Here is an 18,042-nt window from a genome sequence, read left to right as displayed (position 1 = left end):
TATTTTGAGAGAGAGAGAGAGAGAGAGAGAGAGAATCCCAAGCAGGCTCTGCCCTGATGCAAGGCTCCTTCTCACAAATGGTGAGGTCATGACCTGAGCTGAAATCAAGAGTCAGGAGCTCAACATACTGGGCCACCCAGGCTCCCCAGACTTTTTTTAAAAAAGGATTTACCCTTTTTGAGAGAAGGAAATGTGTGCCTGATAAGTCTCAAGAAAATTGTGGCCTAACAGGTGAATTCCTATTCAGGGACCAGAAGGAATCCATGAGTGCCTTGTAAAGGGCCCAGCTGAAAAAGGGATAGGTTAGGATTTAAAAACTGTCCTGGGGTATTAGCCACTCCCACTATTTGTAGTGTTTCTGTACTCCGAGGAAGCAGGACAGAGAGGCTGGTGGGTTTGAAAACTGATGGTGTTGCTCCCATGACCATAAGAGCTCCTGTCACCTCATTCCCAATAATAAGATTTATTTCCGCTAAGGTGTGAGTTTGAAGTCATGGGAAGACCCCCCTCCTGTCTTCAGAGCCACCCTGTTCTGCCACATGAGCATTCTTCCCCAGCTGCTTGTATCCTTAGAGGGGAAAGTGCTCTGAGGCTCTTGCCACTGACTTTGTCTTGACGTTTTGCAGCAAGCCTCTTCCAACGGCCAGGTTCTTCTGCAGTAATTGCAAATACCTTTGACATGAGAAAGACCCTGAAGATTTTGGGAATTTCTGGGGATTGTTAATTGTTGTAACTGGAGACGCATGATCTGAGAAGCTTGGACTTGTGTGTCCTTTCTTTTTCGCTGCTCATTCTGTGGTGCGAGATAACTGGTCAGCCAAATTAACCAGGTCATGAGGCTCCATAGTGGCCCGGCTGAGTTGCTGTCATTTAACTAAAGTACTGAGTTCACCTTCTAACCTGTTAGCAATGATGGAGTTAAATTAAAAGGAGATTTCATGGTTAATTTTGTCAATATCAGAGTATTGTTTAAAAGTTTTTTCCTGTCTATCATAACAATCAAAATCAGGTTCATCTGGCCGTGGAGTACATTACTGAATTTTTCTCTAATCTGTAGTCTTTGGAAAAACCCAGGAATAGTTTTATGTAGTTCTTTAGTTGGCTTAAAAGCTTCTGTGTTGTTTTTTTTTTTCCTGTAGCCTTTTCACTTAGAAAAATCATCCAAATACTATGTGTAGCCTAGTTTTCCCATCCATTCTCTTGCATGGCCACCATTCACAAGCATATAGATAAGTCAATAAAGGTTAGAATAACCAGGTTCACAGATCTAAATAACTAAATTGAATTCCTTAGCAAATCCTAGAGGGTCTTCAAAGGCTTTGGCAAGCCCTTGGAAATGGCTTGTAATTCTGCCTTAGTCCAAGGAGAATAACTAACTGATGACGTTTCAGAGCCTCCTTCATTAGGTTTAACTTTAGAAGGAGTTTTGGATGACAGGAGGATCTAGGGGAACCCCTGGGCTGTCATTATAGAATGGGAGTTCAGCTAGGCTGGGATTTCGTATGGGTGGAGAGCAGAGGGAGAAGGTTGAAGACGAGCGACAAGGGTTAGCTCAGAAGACTCCACAAGCTTTCCTAGTTTAGATCCTCTCTGGAAGCGGTTACAGTTAGCTTTAGAAAGTTTAGCGTTATTATAAGGAAGGAAGTTTAGAATTATTTAATTCTTGGACACTCCAAATACCAATTTAAATAATGCTTCCCACCCTAGATGCTTGGTTTTGTTTTCATTTTCCAGTTGTGCATGCAAATACATTAATTTTGGAATCTCCAAAGATGCCCAAAGTGGCCATTGTAACAATTCATTTTCAGTCAGATTGGGCCAACGAGCCAGAAACTTACAAGAAATGGACCTGCAAGACTTGAACATAAATACAGCTGGGCTTCCAGACAGGGGCTGCTCTCCAGCAGCCATCTTTGAAACCAAACACCCCATTGAGTAATGAATCACCAGAGAAGAGAGCGTATCTCTGTAAATCAAAGAGCTAGAAACTGGCACCAGAAAGACACCTTAACCAAAAACGGGAGGTTGGGAACCAAGAAGATTTGCCACCAGAACTCAGAGCCAGTTGGGGAGAAGGCAGAGCACAATTTGCTCAGGAGGGTACCCTTCCTGAAATCCAACTGCGGCAGTGGTGCAGGAGTCAGAGTGGTTTGTTACTTCCATCCCACACCATTCTGACACCAGAAATGTTAACTGAGAGGGGCGCCTGGGTGGCTCAGTGGGTTAAGTGTCTGACTTCAGCTCAGGTCCTGATCACGGCTCCTGAGTTCAGGCTCTGTGCTGACAGCTCAGGACCTGGACGCTGCTTCAGATTCTGTGTCTCCCTCTCTGCCCTCCCCGGTGCTTACATACAAAAAAAAAAAAAAAAGAAAAAAAAAGAAAAAAAAAAAATAAAGAAAAAAATTAACCGAGGAAAAAGAGACAAAATTAAAAAGTACAAAGGCCTTTATTTGGGGTCTCAGAATTGCAATTCGGGCAGCACAGAAAAATGTGTCCCTTGTGTGGGGAAAGCAAGGGATTTTTATGAGAAAGGGGAAGGGGGACAATCACGTGACTTGGATAAAAGAAAAAAAAAGTCAATTGGTACTAACAGGCTGAACGGCTTTTGGTTACATTTTGATGGACTGATTTATTGCTGTTCATGAACGAAAACTACTCCTAGCATGCGTTAATTACTCTGTCTTCGTAAAGTCCACACTGACAGTTTTATGGGGCAGAGGCCAGTACCCCTGTTGTCTTTAGGAACGACTTGCTCCTAAGACAGTTGCTGTTTCTGGCCCAGTCCAAGGGTCTTTCTGTTCAGCTCGAGTTCATTAGCCGTTTGTTTTATAAAGGAAAATGGAGCTTCTCTCAAAATGGAGTCTCTCATGTCCAGAAACATTATACAATTCTACAGTGGGGGAAAAGGAGAAGGCACAGAAGAGAAAAATATCTCACACTACCCAAGAGAATTAAAATGCTGCCACGTGACAGTACCAAGGGCCTACGTGAGCCAAGGTAGTCAGGGGACGCCTGCCTCGCAGGAGGTGACACTGAGGCTAAGCGCCGAATGGGAAACACGTTTCATTCGAGGGAGTAGCACGCAATCGGGGAGACCTTCTACCAGGCACCGTTCGCAGCCACTCGCTTCTGAGAGCTTCCGGGCCTCTTCTTCCCGCCTCACTCCTCCCCGCCCTTGCCTCTGCGGCCTTTTGCGGCTGCGCAAGCCCCTACCCAATCGAAAGCTTCCTACTGCTAAAAGGGGCAGGGATTGGTCCCAAGTTCCAGAGACGGCCAGGAAGGGGCGGGGCTAATGGTTGATTTTAATATGTATCGGCGGGGCGGGACAAAGGCAGACGGAAGTGTTGTGTGTTGTTGCCGGAAGCGGCGAGGGAAAGTTTGTGATGGCGGCTGCAATTTTAGCCGAAAAGGTAAGTTCCGCCGGCTCTGCCCAAGGATTTTTGTGTGGGGAGGCTCTGGGGGACGGCAAAGGCCAGAGGCTGAGGAGATGTCTGGGTGCCGGGCCAGGGAGGCGCAAACACCGAGGTCGGGGTTGGAGTGAGGGCCTGGCCCGGCCGCTCGGGACCGGCGGGGAATCGGCCAGGGTAGTACGGGAAAAGCCGAGCCGACCCCTCCCGCAGCGGGTCTTTCTCGCCGCAGGTGCCGGTGGACAGCGCGGAGGAGGGGGAGCAGCCCCTGGCGACGGCGGCGGAGCTGGCCGCGCAGAAGCGCGAACAGAGGCTTCGCAAATTCCGGGAGCTGCACCTGAAGCGGGTGAGTAGCCCGGGAGGCAGCTGAGGCTGGTCACCCCGTGCCCGTTCGTGGACGTACCGGGAAGCTGCAAAAGCGTGCTTGGCAGATCGTCTGAGTGGAATGAAATATCTATCCCGGTGCTTCTCAACCCTGGCAACAGATTGAAGTCACTTTTGAAAATACACACGACCCTCCTCCCACCCGCTTCTGATTTAACTCATCTGGGCTGGGTTTGGGAGTCTCTATTAACTAACGGCCTCCCTGCTGTGTAACAAACAATTCGTTTTACCTAGGGGATATGTAGAGCTGGGGACCGGAAGAAAAACTCCTCCAGTGTTAGTGAGAGAGCTGGTTGCCTGTTCCTTCAAAGATAATCAGCAAATCTCTGCAAGCCTGTAATGTCAGTGGCTCACCTAGTTGGTGGGGAACTAGATGATTCAGATACGGCTTTTGCTCTTAAGGAGAGGAGACAGCTTTATAGCCAGGGCATGCTAACGTGAGGAACAGAGTGCCCTGGGAGTGCAGAGGAGAGTTGGATACAGTTTGAGGGGTTCCTGGGAGTGCCTCCCATAAGAGGTGACACCTAAACTGCTGTTGGAAAGATGTGTAAGGTATTACCAGACAAAGAAGCTGGAGGAACAAATGCAAATAAGGAGATTCATAGCAGAGCTAAGAGTCCAGCAAACAACTGGCTGCAGTGGGAGCTGAGGAAGGAAAAAGCGGCTCCAGCCTATTTCAACTTAGGGAGCCTGACTGCCAGCTTGGCTGCGGTCTCACAAACCTCCCACATCACTCTGACTGGTGGCGTGAGACAGAAACAAGACCGGTTAAACCACAGAAATGACCCCACATTCCCCTCTTCTGCTCACACCAGTGACTGTTAGGACCAGTGACAGCGTTAGTCACCCCCCCGCCCCCGACCCCGTTAATCCTGTAGAAGAACCTACGACACCTGGTGGTCGAATGCCCTGCCTTTCTGACGGTGTCTAATCCAGAGCACAACCACACTCTCCTGAGCCTTATGCCCCTGCCCCAGTCACCTGACACAAACCTAAATCCTGTAGCTAGCCCCTCTTTAACACCCCTCACTGGAATACCCACAGCGCCCGTGGTTTGCCGTCTCCTTCAGTGCAGCGAACACAACTTTGGCTGCAGGGTGTGCTCTTGGTGTCTTCAACCGGAGGGCGTTGCCAGAGCCAAGGGTACGAGGATGTAAGAGGGATGGTAGTTCCGAGCAGTGCCTCTCTTTGTCCAGAGAACATTAATAAAGGATTAAACACACTGAAGTGTTTACTCGGAGGGACTGTGTAAAATATATGTGGTTGGAAATTGGGAGACCTGGCTTCCTGGACTAACGGCCACCAACCTGTGACCTGAGAAACATCTAGCTTACGTTGTCCTTAAGATGATATGCTTATTATGCCTTGTGCAGTTAGGTTCATTTTTTTTTCTAAGTCTGTTTTTTAAGAGCGCACACGCATGTGCGAGGTGGGGAGGGGCAGAGAGGGAACGCCAAGCAGGCTCCATACTGTCAGCGCAGAGCCTCACGCAGGGCTCGATCCTACGAACCTTGAGATCGAAACTAAGAGTCAGCTGCTCAGCTGACTAAGCCACCCAGGGACCCCAGTTAAGTTCGTTTTAAATCACACTCTTCATACAGTAATTAAAATGGAAAATACCTTTCCTTTGCCATAATGTAAACTATTAAAATATTTAAAAAAGAGGAGGGGCTTGGAAAAGGTTAGAGATATTAAGATCGGTGCTAAAGCCCTCAGCTCCAAGTTGAGGCTTTTTCCTTGAGTTAATCAGGATTAAAAGAGAATTGAAAGTAGAATATCTTTCTCCTCATATGATGCAATATCATTTCTTGCCATCTAAAGTCTCCTTAAGTACGCCTTCTTCACGTTTTGAACCTTGTCCGATCCAGCCCTAAGTGCAAAGGGGTCACGTGGCTAAATGGAGGCACAGCTGACCTTAAACTCCAGGCCTCTGGAAAAGCAAACCCAGTGCAGCCCAACACATTTCTTGACTGTGCACATACAGACCTAATTAGGCTGTTCCCTTGCTTAAAATTCTTTGGCCGTCTCTTGCTTTTAGGATAACACGGCGTCCCCTTGTTAATGTGACTTACTTGACCTTCTCAAAGTGCGCAAGATTTTGTTTGGATTTATTTTTGTGTCTCAGCTGACGGACTTTTTGTGTCATGGTTTTAGAATGAGGCTCGCAAATTGAATCACCAAGAAGTTGTTGAAGAAGATAAAAGACTCAAGTTACCTGCTAACTGGGAAGCCAGAAAGGCCCGTCTGGAATGGGAACTGCAGGAAGAAGAAAAGAAGAAGGTTAGGATCTACTCTGCTGTCTCCATAAGTTTTTTCTTCAGTTATTCTGTTGAATCAAGACAGTAAGAGCCAGCCTGCTGGAGTCCACGTGGTGGTTCTGCTTTTTACTAGTAGCAACACTTTGGGGAGTTATTGAACCTCTCTGTGCCTCTGTTTTCTGAACTGTAAAATGGGGACTGTAATAATTATTTGAGTTAATTACGAATTAAATGAGTCAGTAGGGGCGCCTGGTGGCTCCATCGGTTCAGTGTCCCACTTCGACTCAGGTCATGATCTTGGGGTCTGTGAATTCGAGCCCTGCGTTGGGCTCTGTGCTAACAGCTCAGAGCCTGGAGCCTGATTTGGATTCTGTGTCTCCCTCTCTCTCTCTGCCCCTCCCCCGCTCATGCACGCTCTCTCTCTCTCTCTCTCTCTCTCTCTCTCTCAAAAATAAATAAAGATTAAAAATAAAAATAAAAAAAATGATTCAGTGCGTGTAAAACATTTAAAAGGGGGTCTGACACCTGAGAAATGTTGAATATGTATTTTAAATTGATGCACTCTCTTCTTACATACCATAGTAGATGCCCAGATTTGCTTCAAGTATTAATCATTATTTTTTGCTTGATATCTTTATTCCACGTTGATTTAAAATTGATCAAATAATTGCTTTTGTCATAATTGCAGGAATTAACATTTTCTTTCTTTTTAGGAATGTGCCGCAAGAGGGGAAGACTATGAGAAAGTGAAGCTGCTGGAGATCAGTGCGGAAGACGCGGAAAGATGGGAGAGGAAAAAGAAGAGGAAAAACCCTGACCTGGGATTCTCAGGTAAAGCTGTTATTTTCTTGAATGGCCCTGTTAGGTAAGCATTACCTTTAGTGTTTCTGGTTTTAAGAAAGGATACTCCCCTTCACGGAATATTCTCCAAGGGGCTTGAACCCGAGAAAAATACAAATAGGTCTCATTAGGGCAGAAGTAAAAAAGGCTGTACTTTAATCACCTGAATTTTTTTTTATTCTTTGTGGTAAGGTAAAAGCCTGTATTATCAGCACCTTCAGGACAGAAGCTCTGCTTAGTGTCTTGTGCAAATATTACTAATAATTTTGATATTCTGTGGATCGTAATGACAAAACAGGGAAATAGATTTCTCTGACTCTCCTTTTATCTTTAGATTATGCTGCTGCCCAGTTACGTCAATATCATCGGCTGACCAAACAGATCAAACCTGACATGGAATCGTATGAGAGACTGAGAGAAAAACAGTAAGTTGACAGGAACGATGCAAGCCCTGTTTTCATTCTGAAGGGACATAGGGGTGTGTGTGTGTGTGTGTGTGTGTGTGTGTGTGTGTGTTGTGTTGTGTATACATACACAGACGCATAAAGACAAACACACGTGTATGTTTGGGTACCGGTTATCAACATCTGCCTCCAAATACTTTCTGGCCTTCACAGTACCATTTATTGCTCACTCCACAGCCTTGTTATTTTTGCACCCGGGCGTTGAGTTTAACAACCAGATTATCATAGTTACTCAGATATTTCAAGAGGCCGAATGCCCGGCTGTGTGAACTTTTTCTGCAGATACTTTAGGCTTTGTGGACGCTCTGGTCTCTGTCACAACCACTCCGCCCCGCTGGTGTGATGTGAAGGCAGCCGTGGAGGAGTCATGAACAAATGGGCGTGGCTGGGGCCCAGTGAAATGTGTGCCAGACCAGGTGGTATAGTTTGCCGAACCCTTCCCATTAGTGTGAAGAGAAACAACCTGAACCGAGAAGCAAGTCCTTTAACCTCTCTGGCCCTTGGCTCTTTCATCTGTAGAATGAAGGTGTTGGAGGAGGTGGGTGAGGTCTTAGGTCCCTTCCAATTCTAAATTTTCTTTAAAAAAAAAAAAAAAAAAAAAAGTTGGGATCCCACAGTAAACATATGTATGCATTTTATCGCTCGCCATGAATGGTGGTTCAGTTTGAAATTTGAAAATGTGGAACCGTGTAGTGTCACTCTAAAACTATTCTGTCTTTTCAGTGGAGAAGAGTTTTTCCCAACATCCAACAGTCTTCTTCACGGAACACACGTGCCTTCCACAGAGGAGGTTGATAGGATGGTCACAGATCTGGAAAAGCAGTGAGTACTCAGTACAGCGGCCGGAAGTTTTAAACGTTTAATGACAAAATGGACAGAGAGTGCAGAGAGAGAATTGAAAGGGCGGATACCGTGCTTGCTCGTTCTGACTCAGCATCTGTAGTGATTTTGGGGACAGACAGCAAGTGTGAGTTGAGTCCGTGCGATTTGGGATGGAGATGCCAACTGTTGCTGAAATTGAGTTGTTATGATCAAAGCAGGAAAAGGTCCAAAGAAAATTATTCTTCTTTAAGTGCTTTTATCTTCATAACCAGTTCATTATTCGAAGAAGTACAAATGTTCTGGTAAATGTACCTTTGTTATATTTGTGTTTCTTAATACTGATATGGGTGAGTATTAGGCAGAGCAGAATGAATTTATATTTTAGGAGTTAATATATGTAACATATGTTACATATGTGATATATATATTAAAATTCGGGGCACCTGGGTGGCTCAGTTGGTTAAGCGTACAGCTTTGGCTCAGGTCGTGATCTCATAGTTAGTGAATTCGAGCCCCGCATCGAGCTCTGGGCTGACAGCTCGGAGCCTGGAGCCTGCTTCGAATTCTGTGTCTCCCTCTCTCTCTCTGCCTCTCCCCTACTCACACTGTGTCTCTGTCTCTTGCTCGCAAAAATAAACATTAAAAAGAATAGTACATAGTACGTATGTATAGTATCTGGTACGTTTGTGCTCCATGTTAGCTGTGGTTATTAGTAATATAAATACTGTAATTATTTTTTAAAGTAGAATTTCATGTGTCCCGTTGCTGACAATGTATCGCTGCTCTTTTAGAAGAATTCCGAAGACGAGTTTGTATTTATTGAATTTCAGGGTTCATACCCAGGGCTGTGCTGTCAACTAGCAGTTTCAGCCTGATGTTGATGAAAACTGCTCCCAACCCCAAGCCCCAAGCGGGCTATTCTAAGTGTACTGATTCTCTTTATAACTATCTGGCCATGTTTTATTAGGATAAAAAAAGAAGGCAATTTTGAATCCTGTAAATTTTCTTCTTCCACCAGAATCGAAAAACGAGACAAATACAGCCGGAGACGTCCTTATAACGACGACGCAGACATCGACTACATTAATGAAAGGAATGCTAAATTCAACAAGAAAGCAGAAAGATTCTATGGGAAATATACGGCTGAAATTAAACAGAATTTGGAAAGAGGAACAGCGGTCTAATCCCTTCAGGAACTGTTAGGAACTGTTTTTAAAAGCTTGACAATGCTGGCAAATTGAAGTTCTCTTCAAAGTTTTATCAGGAAACCAGCAGTCATTCTACGATGCCTTCCTCATCAGCATTTGGAAATAAATGCTTTTCTTAAACATATGCTTCCATGTATATTCCCCTATTTCTGTGCTTGGATAGAAGATGCATTTTAAGATGTAGTGTACTTGGTCTGTAAAAATCTACTTTGTATAAATACTAATTATTTTTCTATGTATTTTAAACGTATATGACTAATCTTTGAAGCGTTTGGACTTCACATGATCGGCAGCATACGTAAATGCAGTCATTGTTGCTTTGAATATTGTTAAGAATTTGACAAAATCTAGAGCCGGACTCGGCAACCTTTTGAGCTTGTAGACTCTGAAGCTAAGTACAGCGAGGAGGAAGGAAGGTGGCCATGGCTACTGGAGGGCTCTGTCTACCCACGGCTGCTTAGGACCAAGTTCAGGAAGCAGCAGAACTGTCTTCTATGAATATTGACATATACAGTTCCTTTTATAAAAAGCAAATATCCTATGGAATAGAATCCCTACTAAACACTAAAACATTTAAAACAAGTAAGTGTATATATATATATATATATATATATATACACATATATATATATGTATATATATATGTGTGTATATACACACACACATATACATACTCATGTGTACGTATATATATGCTGAAGTCTGTGCTTTCACTGTATAAACATTAAAAAATTTTTCATTTATGGGGAATTCAAGACAGTCAATAGAAGACAGAATAATACAATGAATCCCGTATACCCAGTGTCTCTCTTCAGGAATCATCAACTAGCCAGCCTGTTTCCTCTTCATTTCTATCTACTTTCTCCTCCATGAGTCCCATGTGACTTTGAAGCAAATATTAGATGTATAATTTTGTCTGTAAATATTTTAGTACCTGAAAGATAAAGACTGTTATTATCACAACAATAGTTTTAAGAAAAGTCCAGAGAGACAGATTGGTATGGCTTTTTCTATGTGTTGAATAAAATGCTGAATACCTAATGAGGGGCATTCCAAATCTGAAAGAGAAAATTTCATAAATATATCAGCATTTGTTTTTTTGTTTTTTTGTTTTTTTTAATTTTTTTTTTTTTCCCAACGTTTATTTTTTTTTATTTTTGGGACAGAGAGAGGCAGAGCATGAACGGGGGAGGGGCAGAGAGAGAGGGAGACACAGAATCGGAAACAGGCTCCAGGCTCTGAGCCATCAGCCCAGAGCCCGACGCGGGGCTCGAACTCACGGACCGCGAGATCGTGACCTGGCTGAAGTCGGACGCTTAACCGACTGCGCCACCCAGGCGCCCCAGCATTTGTTTTTAAAGACAATTTAATACCACTGGTGATTATTCCCTTCTAACACGTATGTAGCCGTTGGGATCCCTGGGTGGCTCAGTTGGTTAAGCGTTCAACTCTTTTGATTTTGGCTCAGGTCATGATCTCATGGTCATGGGATCAAGTCCTGCATCAGGCCCTGTGCTAAAAGCCTGCCTAAGATTCTCTGCCCTCCCCTGTGCGTGGGGGGCGCACATATGCTGTCTTAAAAAAAAAAAAAATCATGTAGCACATTCTATTTTTGTACTCGTTTCTGCTTCTAGCATTTGTGTAGTTAATCAGGTCTGATCACAGGGCCTTGATACTGCCTCTGGGAATATATTGAACATGTTTCTACTTCCATTTAAACTATCTTGTTTAAGTTTTTGGTCCTGAATATTATTACAATAGCCAAAAAAAAAAAAAAAAAAGTCAAAACATTGTCAAATGTATTTAAAAGCATAGTTCACTATAAGCCAGCAAAGTTTATTCTAAGAATGCAAGGATAGCTTTGTAGACCTATTAGTTGCCTTTCCAATATCAATTCTTTGTTACCGACCAGAACTCTGATATTTTTGGTGAATTTGTGGTAAAATTTCTAGCTAACCGTTAGCTTCTCCAGATGGACTTGGAACTACTGACGGTCAAATGTTAGAGTTCTGGCTAATAAGATGTCATCTAACTTATTCTGAGAAACCTTTTGCTTTCTTGGTAAGGGAGTTGCCACTCCCTGCTTCCTCCTCCTTTCTTCCTGCTTGGAACGGAGACATGAGGCCTGGAGTTGTAGCAGCCATCTTGTGCCATGAGGTAACCCGGAGGAGCACAAAAGTGCTGGAATGTGGAGCAGAGCTTGAGTCCCTGGTGGCATTGCCGAGTAGCCCTAGGTGCCTACATCTCGTCTTCCTGTTTCTCACCACTGAATAAATTGATGACCATTGCGTGGTTCAATTTCTGGACACCTGTTGATGGATATTACATATACAAAAGTCAATATGCATATATAAACATATAAGTACCTAGGGATGGAGATGACGGGCGATAGAGTAACCGTAAAAATTAGATATTCAGACAAGAACTTAATGAGAAGGAGCAAGACCTACTGAAGAAAATAAAATCCAATTGGAGGAGTGAACAGGAGACTTCTACTTGCAACCCAGATGGAGTGACAAGAGACGGATTTACCTTGCCACTTGAAACAAATAAAAGGATAGTGGGTATGAAACAAGTTTTCAAAGTAGTGGGAATCAGGCAAGGAAGGCCAGTGGTCCCTAAGAGAGGAAATAAGGGTAGCCTTATGATCACCCCAGCCCTACTGTCTTTAGATACTTCCAGGCTGTGGTGTGGGAAGGGAGAACCCCGGTGGAGCCCAGAGACTCCCTTGGTTGAGGAGATTGAGCTGGAAGTCTGGGGAGACCTCAGTGGCGAGAGCTCACAGTACCGAGTACGGGAGAGGAGGGAGCCACACACAGAACTCTGCCCCCTCAAGTGTGAGGCTGAGCATGATCCGCATGTGTGTGAGCTGATGATGGGGGAGGAAAAAGAACCACCTGAAAGGAGTGGTGGGAATGGTACCTGGCACTCACGTGTGGCCAGGACCAGTGTTTACCCACCAGCTGGAATGGAAAATTTCATAATTCAGGGAGTAGGAGACTAAGGAGGTTTTGTGTCCATAGCGGAGAATAATTAGCTGTAGACTAAATGCTGCTTGGGTCTTGTCTAAAAAACAATCTTAAAAATCAAGACATGAAGGAATCAAATGGTTTCCAAATAATTTAAATGCGTTCAGAACAAGGAACAAGAACAACCAGTTATAGGGGTGCCTGGATGGCTCAGTTGGTTGAGTGTCTGACTCTTGATTTTGGCTCAGGATTGAGCCCCCCAGGGGCTCCATGCTGAGTGTGGAGGCTGCTTAAGATTCTCTCTCTCCCTCTGCCTCTCTCCTGCTTGTGCTCTCTCTCTCTCAAATAAATAAAAAATGAAAAAATATTAAAAAAGAATAACTTGTTATAAAAAACATAGAAACTCCCAGTACCCAAAAATATCAAATTCACAATGTTTAGCATCTAATCAGAAAAACTAGAAAATTGGACTCAATGAATGAGGTGATATAGACGTTTGGATTAGGACACAGATCAAAGCAGTTATTATAACTACTACCGCACATGATAAAAAAAATTAAGTAGAGACATGAATAAAGATGAAAAGTACATGTCCAAGGTGAAAAATACACTGCGGGTTTTACCGCAGATCAGACATCGCAGAAGAAGAGATTTGTGAACTTGAAGACAAAGCAGCAGGAACCGTCAAAAATGCGACATAGAGAGTGAAAAGGTATTAAAAAGCATGAACAGGGGGCGCCTGCGTGCTCAGACGGTTGAGCATCTGACTTCGGCTCAGACCATGATCTCGTGGTTCAAGAGTTCGAGCCCCACATCGGGCTCACTGCCATCAACCTGTCAGCGCAGAGCCCGCTTCAGATCCTCTGTCCCCCTCTCTCTGCCTCTCCCCTATTGTGTTCTCCCAGAAGGAAAAAAAACAAAAAAACATTAAAAAGCGTGAACAGGGCATCAGTGAGTTGTGTGCCCTGTACATGGAATTTGGAGTTTCCAAAAGGTGGAAACACTGCCGCCCATGAAGACTCTGGATCTGAAGTTTCAGTCTCTCTTTGTTCAAATCTGAGTGAACACGAAAGGCGTTCTAAAAGACATGTTAGCACCGTGCTGACGCTTTCCCCTCGACATGGTCACCAGGTTGCAAAAGGATTGAAAAGGGCCCGTGTCACCCGTGCTCACCTGTGGGACACATCTCCCCCTTTGGGGAATGCTCTGCCAGCAGACAGAGCCATGAGAAACTGGGAGATACTGGCAACATCTCACCTGGCTGAAACCTGTGTGTACACGTGTGTGTGTATGTGTGTGTGATAGGTTGGGAGGGGCAGGTGTGTGTTTCTTCAGCTGGAAGTGGCCCCTTGGGGAGAGATGCGTCAAATACCCAACAATCTCAGAAATACAGTCTGGAATGTACGGAATCTTTCATACATCATTTATCACATACGTGTGATGGTTAAATGCAAAACCTGTAATCTATGCCAGAAGTTTTACAAAATCCTGTCTTGACATTTCTCATTCTTTAAATACGACAGAGGCCCTGGAATAAGGGCTGGTCTAGACCTCTCTGGTTGCTTAGAGGCCAGTGTGCACAGGGACAGCCTGAAAGTCTAAAGGGGGCGGGGACGGAAAGCAGGAACAGTTAAACAGAGCCTCTGAGATCACAGCAGCTGTTTAGTGCGCCCCCTTGTGAGGTTTGAGGAGCATAGCTTCGAGTCAGTTGTGTATTAAAAAAAAACTTTTTAAAAAGTTTATTTATTTATTTTGATCTGTTTCAGATTCTGTGTCTCCCTCTCTCTCTGATCCTCCCCCGTTCATGCCTTGTCTCTCTCGGTCTCAAAAATAAATAAACGTTAAAAAAAAAAAAAAAAAAAAAAGGGGGCACCTGGGTGGCTCAGTCGGTTAAGTGTCCGACTTCGGCGCAGGTCATGATCTCACGGTTTGTGAGTTCGAGCCCCGCGTCCGGCTCTGTGCTGACCGCTCAGAGCCTGGAGCCTGTTTCAGATTCTGTGTCTCCCTCTCTCTCTGACCCTCCCCCATTCATGCTTTGTCTCTCTCTGTCTCAAAAATAAATAAACGTTTAAAAAAATAAAAAATAAATAAAAAGTTTATTTATTTATTTTGAGAGAGACAGAGACAGTGCAAGTGGGGGAGGGGCAGAGAGAGAGAGGGAGAGAAAGAGAATCCCAAGCAGGCTCCGAACTGCCAATGCAGAGGCCGATGCCAGGCTTGGACCCACGAAGCTGGGAGATCATGACCTGCGCTGAAACCAAGAGTTGGACGCTTAACCGACAGCCACCCGGGCACCCCCAGTTGTGTGTTTTTTTAAACCCCAGAAGCAAGCATTCTGTTTCTTCCTAGTTACGTCAATCCATAGTCACTGTAGAAAATTCCTTCTTCTGATTAAGGGGTGTGTGTGTGTGTGTGTGTGTGTGTGTGTGTGTGATTTGATTGGTTTATTAAATCCCTAGGTATGGGAACCACAGGACAATCTTCAACTTCTTTTTAAAAAACTGATGTATAATTGACATACAGCAAAGTGCACAATCTTAAGTGCATATATATACATGAGGCTTTTTATATTTACAAACGTTGTGCAGCCACCAACCATGTCGAGCCATAGAGGGGTCCCTCATTCATCATACATCCCCCAAGGGTAACAATTATTCTGACTCTCTCACTTCAGATTAGTTTTCCAGCTTTGGATCTTCCTATAAATGGCATCATACAGCAGCTACTCTTTTAGGTCTGACTTTCCTCAGCCAGCATCGCGTCTAGAGCAAGATCTCTCCAGATTGTGTGCGGGGCCTAGCTTAAACTTTACCTTGCTTTCCAACTTCAACATCATCTAATGCTATGAGGGAGGGGATGAGGGGAGAATAAGTTCGAAAGAGATCCTCTGCCGTAATCAAGTAGACACACTGAGGGGCTTAAACAACACTTACCGTCTCACTGTTCTGGAGGCTGGGTGTCTGCGATCAAAGGGCCGGCCGGGTTGGCTCCTGCCGAAGGCTCTGAAGGAGAATCTGTTCCAGGCCTCTTCTCTAGCTTTGGGCGCCTTCCTGGCAATCTTTGGCATTTCTTGGCATGTAGAAGCATCACCCTGATCTCTGCCTTCCTAGTCACGTGGTGTTTTCCTGGTTAGCATTTCTTCTCCAAATTTCCCCATTTTATGAGGATACCACTTATATTGAATTAGAATCTACCCTAATGACCTCATTTTAACTTGATTAGCTCTGTAAACGCCCTGTTTCCAAATGAGGTTCCCCGTCCGAGGGGTAGAGGTTAGGACTTCAACACATGAACACGTATTAGAGAAAAGGAACCAACATACACGCTTTATGTATGTATGTATGTATGTATGTATGTGTATATAATCTACATATATATGTGCGTGTATGTGATCTACATATAAATCTTTTGCTTGCAAGCTGGAGACACAGGACAGCCAGTGGTGTAATTCAGTCTGAGTCCGTAGGCCTGAGAACTAGGGGAGCCGTGGTGTAAATCCCAGTTCAAGGGCGGAGAAGACTAATGTGCAGGTTCAATAGGCAGGGAGGAAGAGGATGAATCCTCCCTTTCTGTACTTTGGGTTCTATTCAGGCCCTCAGTGGATTGCAAGATGCCTCCCACAAGGGGGCGGGCAATGTACTTCACTGAGCCCACTGATCCAAATGCTAATCTCATCTAGAAACACCCTCCCAGACAAGCCCAGAGATAATGTTTGATCTGGGCCTCCTGTGGCCCAGTCAAATTCACCATACAATTAACCATCCCAGTGCATAATGCAATCCATGGCAGGGAGGGCCCATGTTTTCTTTCCTTGAACTTGGGTGGGCCTCTGTAACCGTGATGAAAGTGATCCTGGCTCTTCCTTAGATGTTTGGTATGGAATCCAGCCGCCATGTTGTGAAGAACATGAAATAGGCCGTATGAAGGTCTCAGTCACTAGCCAGAATCAACTGCCAGATATTTGAGTGATATTTGATATTTCAGTCCTCACCTTTGAGTCTTGCCATGGAGGCACCAAATTTGTGTAGCAGTGTCAAACCATCCCTCCTGTGTCTTACCCAAATTTTTCACCCACAGAAGCTATGTGGGGTAATGAATTACGGTTATAGTTTTAAGCCGCTAAATTTTGGGATGATTTGTTACACAGCATAGATAACTAATATATGCCGCATACCTCACAGGGTTCTTGTGAAGTTTAAATGAATTCATAGTTGGAATTAACCTAGTATAATGCTTGGCACATAGCAACTCAAGAGAACTAACATTAGTAGATACATAAAAAAGTTGTAATTTTTTTCTTTAATCTCTACACCCAATGTGGGGCTTGAACTCACAGCCCTGAGATCAAAGTCACATGCTCCATTGACTGAGCCAGTCAGATGCCCTGAAAAGTTGTAATTGTAAAGTATGCAGTAAGCTGTTCTACGTACTACATGTAATTAGAAGAAAAAGGGATTCCTTTTTTTAACATTTTAAAAAATCTTTATTTATTTTTGAGAGAGAAAGAGACAGAGCGTGAGCAGGGGAGAAACAGAGAGAGAAGGAGACACAGAATCCGAAACAGGCTCCAGGCTCTGAGCTGTCAGCACAGAGCCCGATGCAGGGCTCGAACCCACGAACTGCGAGATCATGACCTGAGCTGAAGTTGGACGCTCAACTGACTGAGCCACCCAGGCGCCCCGAAAAAGGGATTCTAAAAGCCATTTAGAATTTAAACTTTTCATTAATTCTATTTGCACTTTTGCTCAAGTAGACCTATTTTTTTTTTTTCCTGCCAGACATATGTAGTGATGGGACCTTAGTGGCTGAGAAAATAGAATCATCTTTTCACTTATCGTGGATACAGGCAATCAGTAGCATGTGAGTTAATCTGGTTTTAATTATCCTTTGTAAAAAGAATTTCGGTTTCATAATGTAGCCTCACAAAAGTTTTCAGAAAAATTAGCCTATACAAATATGGTTAAATTTATGACTCTCTGTGTATAAATATATATGCATATATATGTGTATATATATATGCATATATATGTGTGTGTATATACATATATATATATATATGTTTATTTATTTATTTTTAGAGAGAGTGTGAGCAAGGGAGGGGCAGAGAGAGAGGAAGAGAGAATTTTCAAGCAGGTTCCACATTGCCAGCACAGAGCTCAGTGCGGGGCTCGAACTCATGAACCGCAAGATGATGACCTGAGCTGAAATTAAGAGCTGGATGCTTAACCGACTGAGCCACCCTGACACCCCTATCTCTCTCCCTTTTTTTTTAAAGAAGATATACAAAGAGCCAAAAAGCACATGAAAAGATGTTTAAGACCATTAGCCCTCAGGGAAATGCAAAGTAAAAGGATAACGAGATATCACTTCACACTCACTAGGATAGCTCTAACCAGAGAGACAGATAATAACAAGCGTAGGCGAGGATGGGGAGAAATTGTAACCCTTCACACACTGCTGGTGAGAATATGAAATGATGCAGTCGGTGGCTTTGGGAACCAGTCTGGCAGTTCCTCAAAACGTTAGAAAAAAAAGCAATTCCACTGGTGGGTATATACCCAGGAGAAATGAAGGCATATCGCCACACAAAAACTTTAAGAAAATGTTCATAGCAGCGTTCTTTGTAAGAGCCAGAGAGTGGGAGCAATTCACACTTTGTGTGTACAAAGCAATGAACACACATCGTGTTC

At 44.0% G+C, this 18,042-nt stretch overlaps 1 protein-coding gene across 1 annotated transcript; it reads left to right on the top strand.

Moving 5' to 3' along the window:
- Positions 1–3,330: 3,330 nt before the first annotated feature.
- Positions 3,331–9,633, top strand: SYF2 (SYF2 pre-mRNA splicing factor). The gene is made up of 7 exons (XM_030324950.1): positions 3,331–3,410; positions 3,640–3,753; positions 5,946–6,071; positions 6,763–6,880; positions 7,224–7,314; positions 8,077–8,175; positions 9,194–9,633. Exons 1-7 carry the CDS (start codon positions 3,384–3,386, stop codon positions 9,357–9,359), a joined length of 741 nt encoding a protein of 246 aa, XP_030180810.1. The 5' UTR covers positions 3,331–3,383; the 3' UTR covers positions 9,360–9,633.
- The last annotated feature ends 8,409 nt before the right edge of the window (positions 9,634–18,042 follow it).

The sequence above is a fragment of the Lynx canadensis genome, chromosome C1 (genome assembly GCF_007474595.2).
Source record: "Lynx canadensis isolate LIC74 chromosome C1, mLynCan4.pri.v2, whole genome shotgun sequence".
Lineage (NCBI taxonomy): Eukaryota > Metazoa > Chordata > Mammalia > Carnivora > Felidae > Lynx > Lynx canadensis.
This window is presented reverse-complemented; position numbering and strand designations above follow the sequence as displayed.